This window comes from Mustela putorius, unplaced genomic scaffold, assembly GCF_011764305.1.
Source record: "Mustela putorius furo isolate JIRA1106 unplaced genomic scaffold, ASM1176430v1.1 tig00000095_pilon_pilon_pilon, whole genome shotgun sequence".
Classification (NCBI taxonomy): Eukaryota; Metazoa; Chordata; class Mammalia; order Carnivora; family Mustelidae; genus Mustela; species Mustela putorius.
In genome coordinates this window covers 33582129-33596643 of record NW_025421280.1, presented here as the reverse complement: position 1 = coordinate 33596643, position 14515 = coordinate 33582129, and the positions used below count along the sequence as shown (strand labels likewise).

The 14515-nt window shown below is 54.8% G+C and overlaps 2 protein-coding genes across 4 annotated transcripts; both read right to left on the bottom strand.

Moving 5' to 3' along the window:
* Window positions 1-280: 280 nt before the first annotated feature.
* On the bottom strand, window positions 281-2843 carry CDKN2D (cyclin dependent kinase inhibitor 2D). Of its 2 annotated transcripts, XM_004748431.3 has the most exons (3): window positions 2696-2843; window positions 2269-2424; window positions 281-1236 (listed from the first exon to the last, which is right to left on the bottom strand). In XM_004748431.3, the coding sequence occupies exons 2-3, from the start codon at window positions 2407-2409 to the stop codon at window positions 877-879; spliced, it is 501 nt and encodes a 166-aa protein (XP_004748488.1). In that variant the 5' UTR covers window positions 2410-2424; window positions 2696-2843; the 3' UTR covers window positions 281-876. The 2 variants fall into 2 exon arrangements, with proteins under 2 accessions (XP_004748488.1, XP_044940026.1); XM_045084091.1 differs by lacking the exon at window positions 2696-2843 and having other exon boundaries at window positions 2269-2665.
* Window positions 2844-4164: 1321 nt separating this feature from the next.
* Window positions 4165-14082, bottom strand: AP1M2 (adaptor related protein complex 1 subunit mu 2). 2 transcript variants are annotated; one of them, XM_004748429.3, is made up of 12 exons: window positions 13865-14082; window positions 12562-12718; window positions 12298-12365; window positions 11066-11196; window positions 10807-10954; window positions 10590-10716; window positions 9958-10106; window positions 9806-9877; window positions 6053-6211; window positions 5367-5492; window positions 4958-5033; window positions 4165-4585 (listed from the first exon to the last, which is right to left on the bottom strand). In XM_004748429.3, the coding sequence occupies exons 1-12, from the start codon at window positions 13904-13906 to the stop codon at window positions 4563-4565; spliced, it is 1278 nt and encodes a 425-aa protein (XP_004748486.1). In that variant the 5' UTR covers window positions 13907-14082; the 3' UTR covers window positions 4165-4562. The 2 variants fall into 2 exon arrangements, with proteins under 2 accessions (XP_004748486.1, XP_004748487.1); XM_004748430.3 differs by having other exon boundaries at window positions 9958-10100; window positions 13865-14080.
* Window positions 14083-14515: the final 433 nt, after the last annotated feature.

The window sequence follows — 14515 nt, the reverse complement described above, 5'->3', positions numbered from 1 at the left end:
CCACCGCCCACTCCCCCCCCCACCCCCGCCCGCCCGGGGCTCCCGGCACCCAGCTGACATCTGGGGGCCCTTTCTCCACTCGCGGTTTCCTGCCTCCCTTCCGTTCCGACAGCGTAAACCGCTGCCCCACCCAGCTCACTCACCTCTCGCACCCTGGGAATTACCACTCTCACCCCTCCCCCAAAGCATCCACGACCTGCGACCCCTCTTTCGACCCCCTACAAACATGCTGGACGCGCGGCTCTCCATCGCTTCAAAAATCAGAAGCCACCAGCTCTGATCATGCACAAGTCTTAATTTAATGGGTAAAAACATTAAGTTATCACACAATTTTTTTCCACAAAGCTTAATAAATAGAATCTCTTTTTTTAAACGCTGTACAAGAGACTGGAAAACAAGCTTCCAACAAAATATGAACGAACTCATACTACCCTTTGATTCGAAACTCTCCCCCCTCCCACCCCATGCCTGAAAGCAGTGTGCACACTTTGAGGTCTCTCTCTGGGTACAAGCCAGCCAAGGTCGCCAGGTTCCAGGAGCCCTGGAAGCGATGACCTCACTCTGGGGCTGGGGCTTTAAACGCTCTGTTCTTGGGCGTCTGCAGCCCCAGCAATCTGAGGCACAGAGAAAACGGAACCGTTTAGATGGCTGTTGTCGGCAAGAGCCCTTCTCTGCCCAGCACGTCAAAAGGGGTGAGAAAAACAAATGAGAAATGTCCCTCAAACACACACACCCCGCAAATCAACACCAACAAGCCACAAACGGGTGCCCCTCCCCTTTTGACAGTGGGCAGAAATGAGGGGAGAAAGTGTTTCTTTCCTCCTCTCTTGATGCAGAACCCCGCTGGGTCCTGTTGCAGGAGTGGGTGGCCCTGGGTCACAGCAGCACCACCGTATGCCCCTGCAGGATGTCCATGAGATCCTGGGCCCCTAGCCCCTGCGCCAGCTCCAGGGGTGTGAGGCCCCTGGCGTCCCTGTGATGGAGATCAGACTCCATAGCCAGGAAGCTGACCACAGCCGTGTGGCCCTCTCGCACCGCCAGGTGTATGGGGAGCGCCCCAGTGCCATCAGGCGCGTTGACATCAGCACCATGCTCTACCAAGACCTTCAGGGTGTCCAGGAATCCAGTGCGCGCAGCGTCATGGGCTGGAGTAGTGCCGGTGGCGTCCTGAACATTGGGGCTGGCACCTTGCTTGAGGAGCTCCAAAGCAATGGTGGGGCTGCCGAACATCATGACCTGTGTGGGGGCCAAGGATAAGGGGTCTCAAGGGAGAGGTTCCAGGAAAAGGGGGTCACTGAAGAGAGGGGTCACTCAAACATAGGGAACACTAGAGATCTTCCAAAAAATCAGGAAACCCCAGATAACACAAGCTCTCAGACAGCTGTTGGATACCCCCAGAGAAATACATCTCCTGGGAAGAGGGACCCCTCCCCAAGAAACTGGTCATCCCCTAAGGACAAGATAATCCTCTAGGGAGTAGCCTCGGTGGAAACTTTCAAGGAACTTAAAACCCTCCCCAAAAAAGCAGAGACAGGCCCCATCCCATAAAGGAGATCGTTAAGAAATATGGCCCCCACCCCAGGATATCAGCCTCATAAAATGAAAACTGCCACCTAAGTACTTGACAGAGGACTGAAGGGAAAGGAAGTGCCCAGGGAATTTGAAACCCCTTCTCTAATTAACAGCTCCTCCCATATAGTGAGGATGCTTCAGAGGGTACTTGGGCCCCTTAAGAAATGGGGTTCCCCTGTAAAATGCCCCCCCCCCGAGAATAAGGACGCTCAAGCAATGTGTAACTGTGCCCCCATTAGGACTTTCCTTAATATACCAGAAATCCGGGGAACCAACAAACCCAGGAATGGAGATCTCCCCAGTAACTGGATTCCTCTCAGAGAACCCTCCATTAAATGGGGACCCCCTGGAAACACGAATCCTCCTTTCCTGTAATTGGAAGGTCCAAGAAACTAGAGCCACCCCTATGAAACCAGGATCCAAAGAAGCTGAACTCATATCACGGAATAATAATCTCCCCAGGGAAACTGAATCCCCCGCATCCAGAGAATAAGAAATCCTCCAGAGAAGATGGAAAGTCCTCCCCTCCCCCAACCTAACCCCATCCATCCACCACCCACCCACGGAAAAGGGAGCAACATCGGCCCAGGAAAAAAGGACGGGACCCCCCAGTCCACCACCACCGCGACCAGGAAACGTAAGGGAAAGGGTCTGGGGTCCCAGCCCCGCCCTCACTCCGAGCTGGCCGGGCCTCACCTGCAGCGCCGTCTTGCCGAAGCGGTTCAGGGCGTCGGGATGCACGAGCTCGCGGTGCAGAAGGCGGCGCACCTCCTGCACGTCGCCCCGGGCCGCCGCCCCGGTTAGCCGGTCGCCGGCGCGGACCTCCTCCAGCAGCATGTCGACACTGGCAGCCTGCAAAGCCCCCGCCCCACCCCGGCGCCGTCAATGCGGGGAAAGCCACGGAAACCCGCCCGAAGATCCGCTCCGAGGCGCACCTGGCCCGCGCGAGGCTCCCAGCTCAGCTCGCCCGTCGGCTCTCCGGCGCGACCCCCGCCCTCCCGGCGGGCTCCTCCCCGCTCGGCCAGCGGGTCGCCGGGGGCTGAGAGCCCGGCCCAACCCTCCGCCGCCCGCACCGCCCGGCCGGGCGCCCGCCCCTTGGGGGCCGGGTCTCCCCCCAACTCACCCTCCCTCCTCCGCGACGTCTGTTCTGAGGCGGTGTCGAAGCCGCTGCCAAGCTGGCCGTCAGGGGGCGGTGCCGGCACGCCGGAGGCCCCGCCCCGAACGCTGCGGATTTGTTTTCTTACGAACTCGCTACACTGTAGCCCAGCCGCTTTGCCCGGCGCGCGACCCGCCGGCGCCCCGCCCACGCAGCCAGCGCAGCCAATGGTCGCTCGTCGCCGGGGGAGTTTTACGCTCCGGCATGGGCGGTACCGCTCCTGATTGGCCGAGCCGCGGCGACCGGTGGGCCGCCGGCAATGGCGGGGTTTTCGGTTTTTCAAACTCGCCAGGCGGGCGGGAAAGGGAGCCGGTTTAACTGACCCGCGGGGGAAAGGTCAGGGGCAGGGTAGCGCGGGCAGTCCAGTCTGGAGTTTCACCATTCAGTCACGCGATAAGCACTTATTAGCCCTTAGTCTGTGCAGAGAGCTTTATTTCACTCATTCGCCTACTGTGTGCTGGGACCCGTCCCGCGCTGGGGAGCGCACGTTCGGGCAACTACATAATTTTAGGTAGCGTTAGGCACCGTCAAGAAAATAAAACGGAGAAATGGAGTGGGTGAGAAGGAATCACGGTCGGGCTCAGATTGGACCAAACCTGGCACAGCAAATGAATGCCATGGCAGAGACAAAACTTCACGCTGCCAGCTGCAGCCGTCACGTGGACGAGCCTGGAAGGCGAGAGTCGAGGTCGCAGGCGGCGCTTACAGACGTCTGCATTCAGACTTTTACTGAGCACTCTCTGTGCACTAGGCGCACCAACTGGAGAGCGAGCCGGCCAGTTGGTCCCCGCTGCAGGACCCCCCCCCCATTTAGGTCGGGAGGAGACAGTAATGTGATCTTTGCAGGGTGGTAAACGCAATGGAGGTGATAAAACAGATAAGTGATAGTCTCTTGGGAAAGGAAGGCCGTTGAAACAGGTCAGGGAGGGCCTCCCCGAGGAGGTGACGTTTGCGATCTGAAGGTGAGGGAAGGAGCCCTGTGAATATCTGGGGGCGGGGGAGGTACATGGCAGGAGAAGGGCATTACTGTTGCAATGGCAGAGGTGGGAGCACACCTGCCCTGCACGGGAAGCTTGAGGCCTAGAGGCGGAGAGTGGGAGGGGGTGAAGACAGGTTAACCAGAAGGACGGGGAGCGCAGATAAGGATTGTGGACCGCACTGAGCACTTACGTTTTATTTTTCACGAGGGAACCCTGGGAGGGTTATGAACGCCACAATCTGGCTTAGAAGAGGCGCCCTCTGGCTGCTACAAGGGAAATTGATGCTGGCGGAACAAGGCTGGAGCCCGGGCCCAAGGAGCTGGGGGGAAACTGCACTGTCCCCAGACGCGCCGCCCCTGGGCCTGAGGAAGGGATCTGCGTTGCCCACTCCCATCCCAGCCCTTCAGCGGGTGTTCCTGGCATTCCCAGTCCCCAGCCAAGAATATACGCAGCAGCTAGATTCATTTTGTTTTTTAATACCATCCTAAAACTCTGGGTGGGCCAGCATGGCCTCCGGGCTCAGCAGCTGTGAAGGAGGGGTCCCGACACCCCTAAGGCAGGTCACTCCAAGAAGGCACTCATGAGGGGGTATTCAAGACCCTCCTCTATTTCTTCATATAAAATTGGAGGAGGGAGGAGCCAGGAGGCAAAAGGAGGTAGGGAGACTGTTCCTCCCAGCCTATGGGTGGAGGGAAAGGCAGGGAGGAAGCCAGGTGCTGGGTGCTGGGAGCAAGAAACTGCTAAGTCTGGGGCCTTCCCTTGTACACACCCCCCATCTTCCTCCCTCTCAAGTCTACAGTCCCAGCCTGGGGAGAGGGAGGGCCCCATGTCCAAGTCCGCACCTCTTCTCTCTCCTAGCTGGTCCGAAGTTGATAATCTGCAGGGAAACAATAAACAGGGACCATCTCCAAACTGGGGAAAGGGAACAGAGGGAAAGCACCCCTCCTGCCTTTATTCCCCACCCCAGTGCTCATGATCAACCCATGGGTACGCAACAAGGCTAAGAAGAGGGTTCAACCCAGGGAAGGTAACCATAGCAACAAGCTTGTCTCCAGGTACAGATGGGGGTGCTGTGTGTCCAAACCCTATCAGTACTCTAGAACTGGCAACTGCCCCCATTTTAAAGATGGGCAAGATGAGGCCAGGTCTGTTGAATTGTGGTGACCCTCTGACCCAAGTATGGCCAAAGCCCTGAGACCACCCATTGGATCTCCTTGTCCCAGCATCCTAGGGAGCCGAGCTGCCTTACCGCCACTTTGGGTGATGTAGCGAACCCATGGCAGGGCCTGGTAACCGCTTTTCTCAATGATCTTCATGTACCGAACCTGAAAGGGGATGAAACAAGGCCCAGGCTGTGCAGGGAGCCTGGCTGGGGTGAGGGAACTAAATGTAACACAGCTAGGGGAGAATGTGGTGACATGGTCTATGAGTGGTGACATGGGCTAGAGCAAAGGTGTGGCACGGGCAGCGGCGGGAGGGGAGCAGGGAGGCAGTCCAGGACACTGGGAAAGAGATGGCACAGTGTAAGGGAAGAGATGCAGGGTGGTTTTGGGGGGACGAGATGGTGCAGGTCAGGGAACAGATGTGACCTGAGCCAAGGCATAGGAGAATGGGGAACCCACTGAGGCCAAGGAGGGAAGATACCTGCTCACACTCACCTGGATCCCAGAGACGGTGAAATAGGGGATCTCAAACTTGACCCCAATAGGGGGCCGACCCTCTACCTCCTCCTTCTCCACGCTGGGGAGGCCAAAGTGGGCACGCATCAGGTACTCCTTGCCCCCCTGAGGGCACATGGGGGCATCAGACACACCAAGAAGCCTCCCTCTGCCCAGACCATCCTCCCGGCGGCCCCCAGAGTAGGCTCTGCTCTTTGTCCATTTCAGACCAGAACGTGAAGCTTTCTGGCCAAGGTACGGCTGAAGCTTCTAACTATAAAGCCTGGTCAGAGGGCTTCTGATGACCCCCTGCCCACTTTCCAGGCCCTAATGGATCCTCCCACCCCCATCCCATTCACAGGGACAGACCAAACCCTCCAGCAGCCCAAGGATGAGGGTAACAGGATCCTGTCTATTTCACAGATAGGCACACAGAGCCTCCGTGAAGGGAAGTAGGTTTCCTAAGACTGTCTAGCTGAGAAGGCAAGGGAGAACTTGAACCCAGGACTGGTTACCTCAAGACCTGGGAGGCGGGGAGTTTAACCACCACGCTGGCCTGGTTTCCAGCTTTACGATCCTTAAAGGATAACCATGTGCATACACACAAGGGTCGCTATTTGTTCTCTGGCTTGCTTGCAAGCTGCAAGGGCAGGTCCCTCAGATCCCACACCCATCCCAGTACTCACCGGGAAAGACTTAATACTCCAAATAACGACATTCTTTTCCGGCACGTACTTGGCACTGCCTACACTGGTCTTGAACTTCGGGGAGTCGGCGTCACTGGGCACGGGCACGGATATCTCCACGCCATTGGCCACCGACTGCTTCTTAAACTGCCCCTTGGCCTGTCAGAGGAGAGGGTGTGGGGTGTGAAGAATTCACTCCTGCATCCCGCAAATATTCAAGCCCTTTCCCCGCACGACCTCAGGGAGAGCCTCTGCAGTCCTGAAGTGGGAACAATCAGCTTGCCCGTTTTACAGATGAGAAAATGGAGATGGGGGAAGCTAAGGCATTTGCTTGGAGATGCACGGCCAACACGTGGCAAGCTGGGGGGTCACACCCACAGAAGACTCCAGAGGCTCTGTTGTTAGTGCCTTCTTTTTGTAAAGTGTCCAACTCTTTTGCCTGGTCCAAAATGCAAATGATGCCCATCACAGAGGATTTTTCACTTGAGAGCTGGCATTTAATGAGCCCCTAGCACATGCTGGGCCCCAAGCCAACCACTTGGTCCTCTCTCTAATTCCCTAAAGTAGGATCCATCCCTGAGGTCCATTTTACAGATGAGGAGAATGAGGCACTCTGTCCGAGTGAATTAGCTGGTACCTGATAGAGCAGGTACTTGCATCGGGCTCGGGCTGGCAACGATCGCATGTCTCACAAGTCATTGAATAAGTTATGTCACCCGTATCTGACACGTGACACGGGACAGACTTTGAACACAGGGATTTTAAGTGTTCTGTGTACAGTAGCTAGCATTATGATTACTACCACTATTGATCAATTTGGGGAGGGATGTTTGGGAGGTGGCATCAGGGGCAGAGGACCTCGAAGTAAACCAGAGGGCATATTCTTTTCGGGAAGCATCAGCACTGATGGCCCCTTCCCCTTTATGAGGGGTGTCAAGACCCTCCCAGGTGACCATTCATTCACATTGCAGCTTCCCTGACACCCTGAGACCAGGGAACAAAGTGAAATTGAAAAACAGAGACTCTTGGGACGCCTGGGTGGCTCAGTTGGTTGGACGACTGCCTTCGGCTCAGGTCATGATCCCGGAGTCCTGGGATCGAGTCCCGCATCGGGCTCCCAGCTCCACGGGGAGTCTGCTTCTCCCTCTGACCTTCTCCTTGCTCATGCTCTCTCTCACTGTCTGTCTCTCAAATAAATAAATAAAATCTTTAAAAAAATAAATAAATAAAAAGAAAAACAGAGACTCTTAAGCCAGGCAGACCCAAGTTCAAGGTAGGTTACCGCCCCCTCTTTCCTAGGTAGGGGACATTGGCACCCCTCTGAACCTCAGCTTCCCCATTTGTAAAAGAGGGCTGACTCTAAACTGTGGAGAAGCTCTTGTTTGGGACCCTGGGAGCTGTTCACGGCAACAAGAACTAGAGTGGCCAAGAACTGGAAAAAAAACCACACAAGAGAAGGAACAGAAAAAATCCCCAGGGTGGGATACTCAACAGCTATAGAAAGGGAGGCACGAAACTACAGCTTCTGGGACTCGTGTTCAAATCAAGCTTATGCAAACAAAGCTAGTGGGTCCACTGATAGGATCAGAAACCTGCAGAACAAAATATTTATGGTTAAAAATGTGGGCAGTAGGGCGTGTGGCTGGCTTAGTTGGTGGAACATGCAACTCTTGATCTTCGGATTGTGAGTTTGAGTCCCAGAATGGGCATGGAGACCACTTAAAAGTCAGTCTTAAAATAAAAATTTTCTAAATCTTTAAAAAAATGTGGGTGCCGGGGCGCCTGGGTGGCTCAGTGGGTTAGGCCTCTGCCTTCAGCTCAGGACACTGGGATCATAACCTGAGCCAAAGGCAGACACTTAACTTACTAAAGCACCCAGGTGCCCCATGGGGGTTGCAATTTTATTTATTTTATTTATTTATTTTTAAAGATTTTATTTATTTGGGACGCCTGGGTGGCTCAGTTGATTAAGCAGCTGCCTTCAGCTCAGGTCATAATCCCAGTGTCCTGGGATCGAGTCCCACATCAGGCTCCTTGCTCGGCAGAGAGCCTGCTTCTCCCTCTGCCTCTGCCTGCCTCTCTGTCTGCCTGTGCTCGCTCGCTCTCTCTCCCTCTGTCTCTGACAAATAAAAGATTTTATTTATTTATTTGACAGAGAGAAATCACAAGTAAGCAGAGAGGCAGGCAGAGAGAGAGAAGGAAGCAGGCTCCGTGCTGAGCAGAGAGCCCGATGCGGGACTTGATCCCAGGACCCTGAGATCATGACCTGAGCCGAAGGCAGCAGCTTAACCCACTGAGCCACCCAGGCGCCCCGGGGATTGCAATTTTAAATAGGGAAATCAGGAAAGGCCTTTAAGGAGGTGGCATTTAGCAAAAAAAAATTGAAGGAGATGAGGGAAGGAGCCATATGGATATCTGGGGCAGAGAAGGAGTACGATCCAAAGGGAACAGCCAGTACAAAGGCCCTGAGGTATGACCTTGCTTGGTGTGAATAAAGAGAAAGCTGATATAGCTGGAATGGAGAGAGGGAGGGAGACAGTGGAGGGAGGTAAAGCTGGGGAGGTGACAGGGCAGACTGTCATAGGACCTTGTGGGATGCCAGGACTTTGGCTTTTACTCTCAGTGAAGTGGGAACCATGAAAGGTTGTAGGAAGAAGAGAGATACAGTCAGACTGAAGCACTCACAGGTGCCCTCAAAGGGAACAGACAGCGGGGGGCCAAGACAAGAGCTGGGAGACCAGGGCAGATGCAGTGGAGGGAGTATTAAGTGGGGCCGATTAGAGACCTATTTTGCCCAGGATTTGCTGATGGTTTGTCTGTCTGCCCATCTGGCTTGCAAACTTCTTGAGGACACCCTATTTTTATCTCTTCCCTCTTGTCCCTTAGACCCCTCACAAAGTAGAGGCTCCATTAAAATCATAATATGGGGGGCGCCTGGGTGGCTCAGTGGGTTAAGCCGCTGCCTTCAGCTCAGGTCATGATCTCAGGGTCCTGGGATCGAGTCCCGCATCGGGCTCTCTGCTCGGCAGGGAGCCTGCTTCCTCCTCTCTCTCTCTCTCTGCCTGCCTCTCTGCCTACTTGTGATCTCTCTCTGTCAAATAAATAAATAAAATCTTTAAAAAAAAAAATAAAAAAAATAAAAAATAAAAAATAAAAAAATCATAATATGGGAGCGCCTGGGTGGCTCAGTGGGTTGAGGCCTCTGCCTTCAGCTCGGGTCATGATCTCAGGGTCCTGGGATGGAGCCCTGCATGAGCTCTCTGCTCAGCAGGGAGCCTGCTTCCCTTCCTCTCTCTGCCTGCCTCTCTGCCTACCTGTGATCTCTGTCTGTCAAATAAATAAATAAAATCTTAAAAATAAATAAATAAATAAAATCATAATATGTAAGCAAATACTCTGTCCATCATTTACACATTACTGAGAACCTACTACATGTCTGACCCTGGGGAAAAGAAATCCACACCAGGAAGAAGTAGATGTGACAGGCAGCAGAGCAGAGACCAGAGTGGGTGGGAGAGGGTGGGGGCCGAAGCTGTGGGCATGGCTGCTGGAACAGCAGCCCAGGCAGAAGGAAGAGCCAATACAAAGCCCCTACAGGGAACTGTGCCTGACATGTTTGAGAATCAGCCAGGAGACCAGCGTGGCTGGAGGGAAGCGAGGAGCCAGGAGATGGGAGAGATGGGGTTAGGCTGGTGATTTTGGGGTTCGGGGGGGCAGACCATGCACTTTGAAGAATTGTTCCCCTGAGCTTACCTTGACCATGATCTCCACGCGGCTGTGGGAGAACTTCTCAATGACGGACTCAATCCAGATCAATGGCTTGACCTGCAGACAGCAGAAAAGGGAGTTCTTGGAGGTTCTAGGGCCATTCCTCACCCCTATAATGGGGCTTTCCCCTGCTTCACCTGGGTGCTGAGGCGGTAGGACATGAGCTCAAAGTCGCCATCAGGTGGGATGAAGGAGATGGTGCGGTCATTGTCAAAGCGAGAGAGCCGCACGCACTGGTGGAATTTCACGTCCTCCAGCTCCACGGACTTGTTCTTGCTCCCTGAAACTCAGAGCCAAGCGGGCGGGCAGGTGACCCTGGAGGCCTGGCCCAGAGACCCTACCCCAGATCGCTACCCCTGTTTCCTTCCCTACCACTTGCCATTACCTGCCATTTTACAGGTAAGGAAACTGAGGCCCAGAGAGGGTGAGTAACTTGCTCAGGGTAACCCAGCTGGCCAGAAGCAGGGGGGGCAGGGCTAGAATCTGAACCCATGGAATCTGTCAGGTTTTTAAATAGGATACTATTCCGACCTCCTACTCCCACTGGAATGTCAGCTCCACAAGGACAGTGATTTGTCTTTTTCAGCCTTGTACTTGAGCCAGACACCCAATAATGAAGCACTGTTTGCGCCAATGAGCCAGCAGCGCAGCACTGGCCATGACCAGCAGAGGGCACTCGAGTGCTTATTTGAGAACTGGCTGCATTTCTCTGGGTCCCCAGATAGGATGGGGTCCTCTCCCTCCCGTTTCCCCTCCTCCACAAGCTTACGGCCAGTGAGCTCAAAGAGCACTCGGTCGTTGAGGCCAAGCCGCAGCTCTGGCATTCCCGACAGAAACACCTTGAGCTTGATGGTGCCCACGATCTCGCTCAGCAGGACGCTGCCGTTAGCATTGACCTGAGGATGCACGAATGGGGGTCAACAAGCACAGGGGCTCCTCTGCTGCCTCCAGGCCGCGGAAGGAGTGGGGGAGAAGAGGAGGCTCACCAGCAGGTTGACAGACTCAATGACATCAATGAAGACCTCATTCTTCTTGTACTTGATGCCCTCGGAGCGCCAGGACACAGCATTGGTGACAGTGGGTGGCACCCGAGATTTGCCGGTCTCCAGCTTGTTGCCCTGCTGCGTGATGTACCTGTCAGGAGGCCGGGGTGATGACTAGCTGGACCCAGGGATGCTTCCCAGACCCTCCCGGACTTCCTTCCATAAGGGGGTCCCCCCGTGGCTGTCCCCATGGCCCACTCACTCCTGTAGGATCTTGCTGTCCGTGGTCTGTGGGAAGCCAAAGTCCATGAGTTCATCCAGCAGCTCATAGACGATGACAAAGTTGTCACGGATGCTCTCCTCCTCCAGCTCCTTGAAGTACTCAGAGAACACCTGGGGGTGCAGGGAAACAGACACGAGCAGAGGTATGGCTGGGGCCTCATTCATCCAGCCAGCAACCCAACAGGCAACTATTAAGTGCCTACTGTATACGAGCACTGGGACATTAAGAATTCGGGGACTCCACGAGCTTTAGGGGTTTGGGACCCCCAAGTTCAGAGCCTCTGGGAAGTGGTTGGTATAACCACAGTAGGAACCTATCAGTCATCTGACATTCAAAAAACCCTCCATCCCTCATTTTGTCCCAGCCCCCCTGGCCTTCTTTCTGATCTCACCTGGCAGTCTTTGCATATGTTCTCCCCTCTGCCTGGGACATTCTTCTCACAGTGGGCTTCTTGTCATTTGGGACTGAGCTCAAATGTCATCTCTTCAGTGAAGCCACGACCATCCCCCCCGCCCCCACCTTGAGTGTCAAGGTGAGACTAGCACCCCAGTCTCCAGTTCTCATAATGTCCTGTTGCACCTCCTTCGTGCCCTTTGACTCCTTGGGACAGGCAGGGACTGTGCCTCTCTTATGCACAGCTGTGTCCCCTCTTTGCCTAGCAGGGGACAGATCAATACACATTCCTTGTTTGTTGAAAAGTATTTCCTGGACGCTTTCTCAGTCATTGAGAATGTCCTTTCCCACCCCCAATTATTATATGACTCTATAAGCAGTACTAATGCTAACAATACCAAACTGTTATTGAGCACTTACTGTATACTAGGCACTGTTTTAGACACCCATAAATATGAATTTGACTAATGTGTCCAACAACCCCAAGGTAGGACTTGTTGCAACTCCCAGTTTAGAGACAGCGAGAGAAATGACTTGCTCAAGTTCACATGGCCAGGGAGCAAGAAGGGTGGTGGGGTGGGCACCTGGGATTGGAACCCAGTTTTTTCTGGCTCAGATCTGAGCAGTGCACTGTCTTAGAAACCTCCTTGGTCCTTGCCCTACAGGGAGAGAGACGATGCCCTTGCAGCTAATGAGAACACAGAGATGGGGCTTTGACGGAGGTCAGGGAAAGCTTCCTAGGAGAAATGGATCTGGAAAGAGAAGGGCAAATCGAGTGGACGGACAGACCAGCTGGCCAATGGGAAGGCAGAACCTACCTCCACCGTCTTGTAGAGGAAGGAGTACACGAGGGAGGCGTTGGCGTTCTTCAGTGTGGTGGCCACCACTGTGGGCAGCAAAGTTAAGGAAAAGGTGCCATTTTGGACGTCTCAAATGGAGCACGGATCCTAAAATCTTACCTGTCCATCCCTCCCCAACCCGAACCGCTGATGTGCTGTGCAACTTCTGTCCTCCGTCCACTCCCTCTGGGCCTGAGCCACCACCATCCCAGGCCTCCAGGAATCCCACTAAGGGCCGGATACAGTAGAGATTGCTGTGTTTGATCCACAGGAAGTGGACCCGGCCATGGCTCAGCAGTGGGGCCAGGGCACCCTCTTCCTCCCGCTGCATGAGCAGAGGCATGAAGTGCTCGATCTCACTCATGGCCACATCGCCCTTGTAGTTGCGGCTGATCAGGGGCTAAGGGTGAGCAGAGAAGTCGCAGTCACCACGGGGATCTGGGCCCCTTCATCCAGGGGCATCAGAGAGAGTGCCTGGTTCTGACTCTACTTCCTGGCTGCCAGGCAGGGGCAAGACTCTGCTGCTCTGTGCCTCAGTTTCCTCCTCTGTAAAATGGGAGCAAGATAACAACAGCAAACGTGTCCAGAGTCCTCAGTGCGGACCAGCCGTCTCCTCCTACAGACCGGACGTTTGCTGACTGATTTGCATCTCACTGCAGTCTGTGGGGCAGGCAGCATCACCATCTTCATGTGTCTTCATCTGAAGGATGGAGCCCCCCAAGGTGTGAACCATATCTCTTAACAGGTGGGGAAACCGGGAATGGAACCAAGACACATGGGTTCCAGCATTCCAGCTCCTGCCCAAGGCTTCACAGGCACCAAACTGGTGAGGTGGGGACAACAGAAGGGAAGGGAAGGGTGGGTAGAAAGGAAGGAAGGAGGCAAAGAAAAGAGAAAGATTCTAGAAAGAAAGAGAGAAATACCCTTATAGGTGCTGCTCGGCAGTCAGTAAGCACTTGATACCAACAGTCCCTACTTCCTGAGCTGGTGTAGTCCAAGGTTGAGAACCCCCAGGGGGCAGAGCTGGTCCTCAAACACCTTACTTTCACCACCACAGTTTTTATGGATATGAAATGCCACGGTGAATGAGAGGGGGCTTCGGAAAAGGGACAAGGCAGCCCCAAACGGGAATGAGGGTCCCCTTCCCCCTTCTTCCCCCAAATATGAATCGTGTGGATGATTGAGACGGTGATAGAAAGAATTTCAACGAACTGAACATCTCCTGTTTGCAGCTGGGTTCTTGTGCTAAGTAGTTTACTCTCATCCAGCTGTATTCATTCTTATTGGGTGGGGACCTCTGTTATTCCCATTTTTGCGGACAGGGAGCCTGAGGCCCAGGGAGGCAAAGCCCCCGGCCCGCGGCACGCGGCTGGGAAACAGTGGAGGTGGGATTCCACCCGGGACTTCCAGCGATTGGGGGAGGGGTGTTCCCACGCTCCCAGAGCTTTCTGGAGCCTCCCTGCCCGCGAGGAGGGGCCGCCCCTGGGACCAGGGGAGCGCAGCCTCACCTGTCCTTTCCCACCCCCATCCCCCGCGCCCGGCCCACCTTGCCCTTGACGTCGAGGATGAAGACAGCCGAGGCGGACATGGTGGCAACCGGCGGACCCGGGAGGCGGGGAGGGAGCGCCGGGAGGCGACGGCGGCGCCGCTTCCTCCTTCCTGCGGAAGCGGCCCCGCGCAGGTGAGCGCCCAGGTGAGAGCGTCTTAAAGGGGAGGCCTCCAGGTGAGCGGCGCTGTTGGCCGACGCGGAGACGGCTGCAGGGCGGGGCCTCGGAGGGGACAGCTGCCCCGCCTCACTTTCCGTCTGCACCCTGGAGAGCTGATGGGAGGAGTCTCCAGACCAACCAACCATCCCTCCGTCCACCCAGCCACCCGCTCACTCCCCCCACCCCCGACCCATGCATCTCCCCACCCATTCGTCCTTCTCCATCCGTCCACCCATTCAAACATTTCATCTTGTTTCTCTTCAGTCTCTCCCACAGGCACACCTGGCCCAATGGAGGAGAGATTTTGTCCTGTTTTTGTCTGTGTCCCCAGTGCCCCACACTGGGTACTCGATAATATCTGTCCAGCTCCGTGGAGAGGGGAGAAAAAAAATGCATTTGTGCAAATCGTTCATGCATTCAGTCATTCATTCATACAATAACTATTTACTAATTAATTTTTCTTCCCTTAGATATTTACTGACTAGTACATT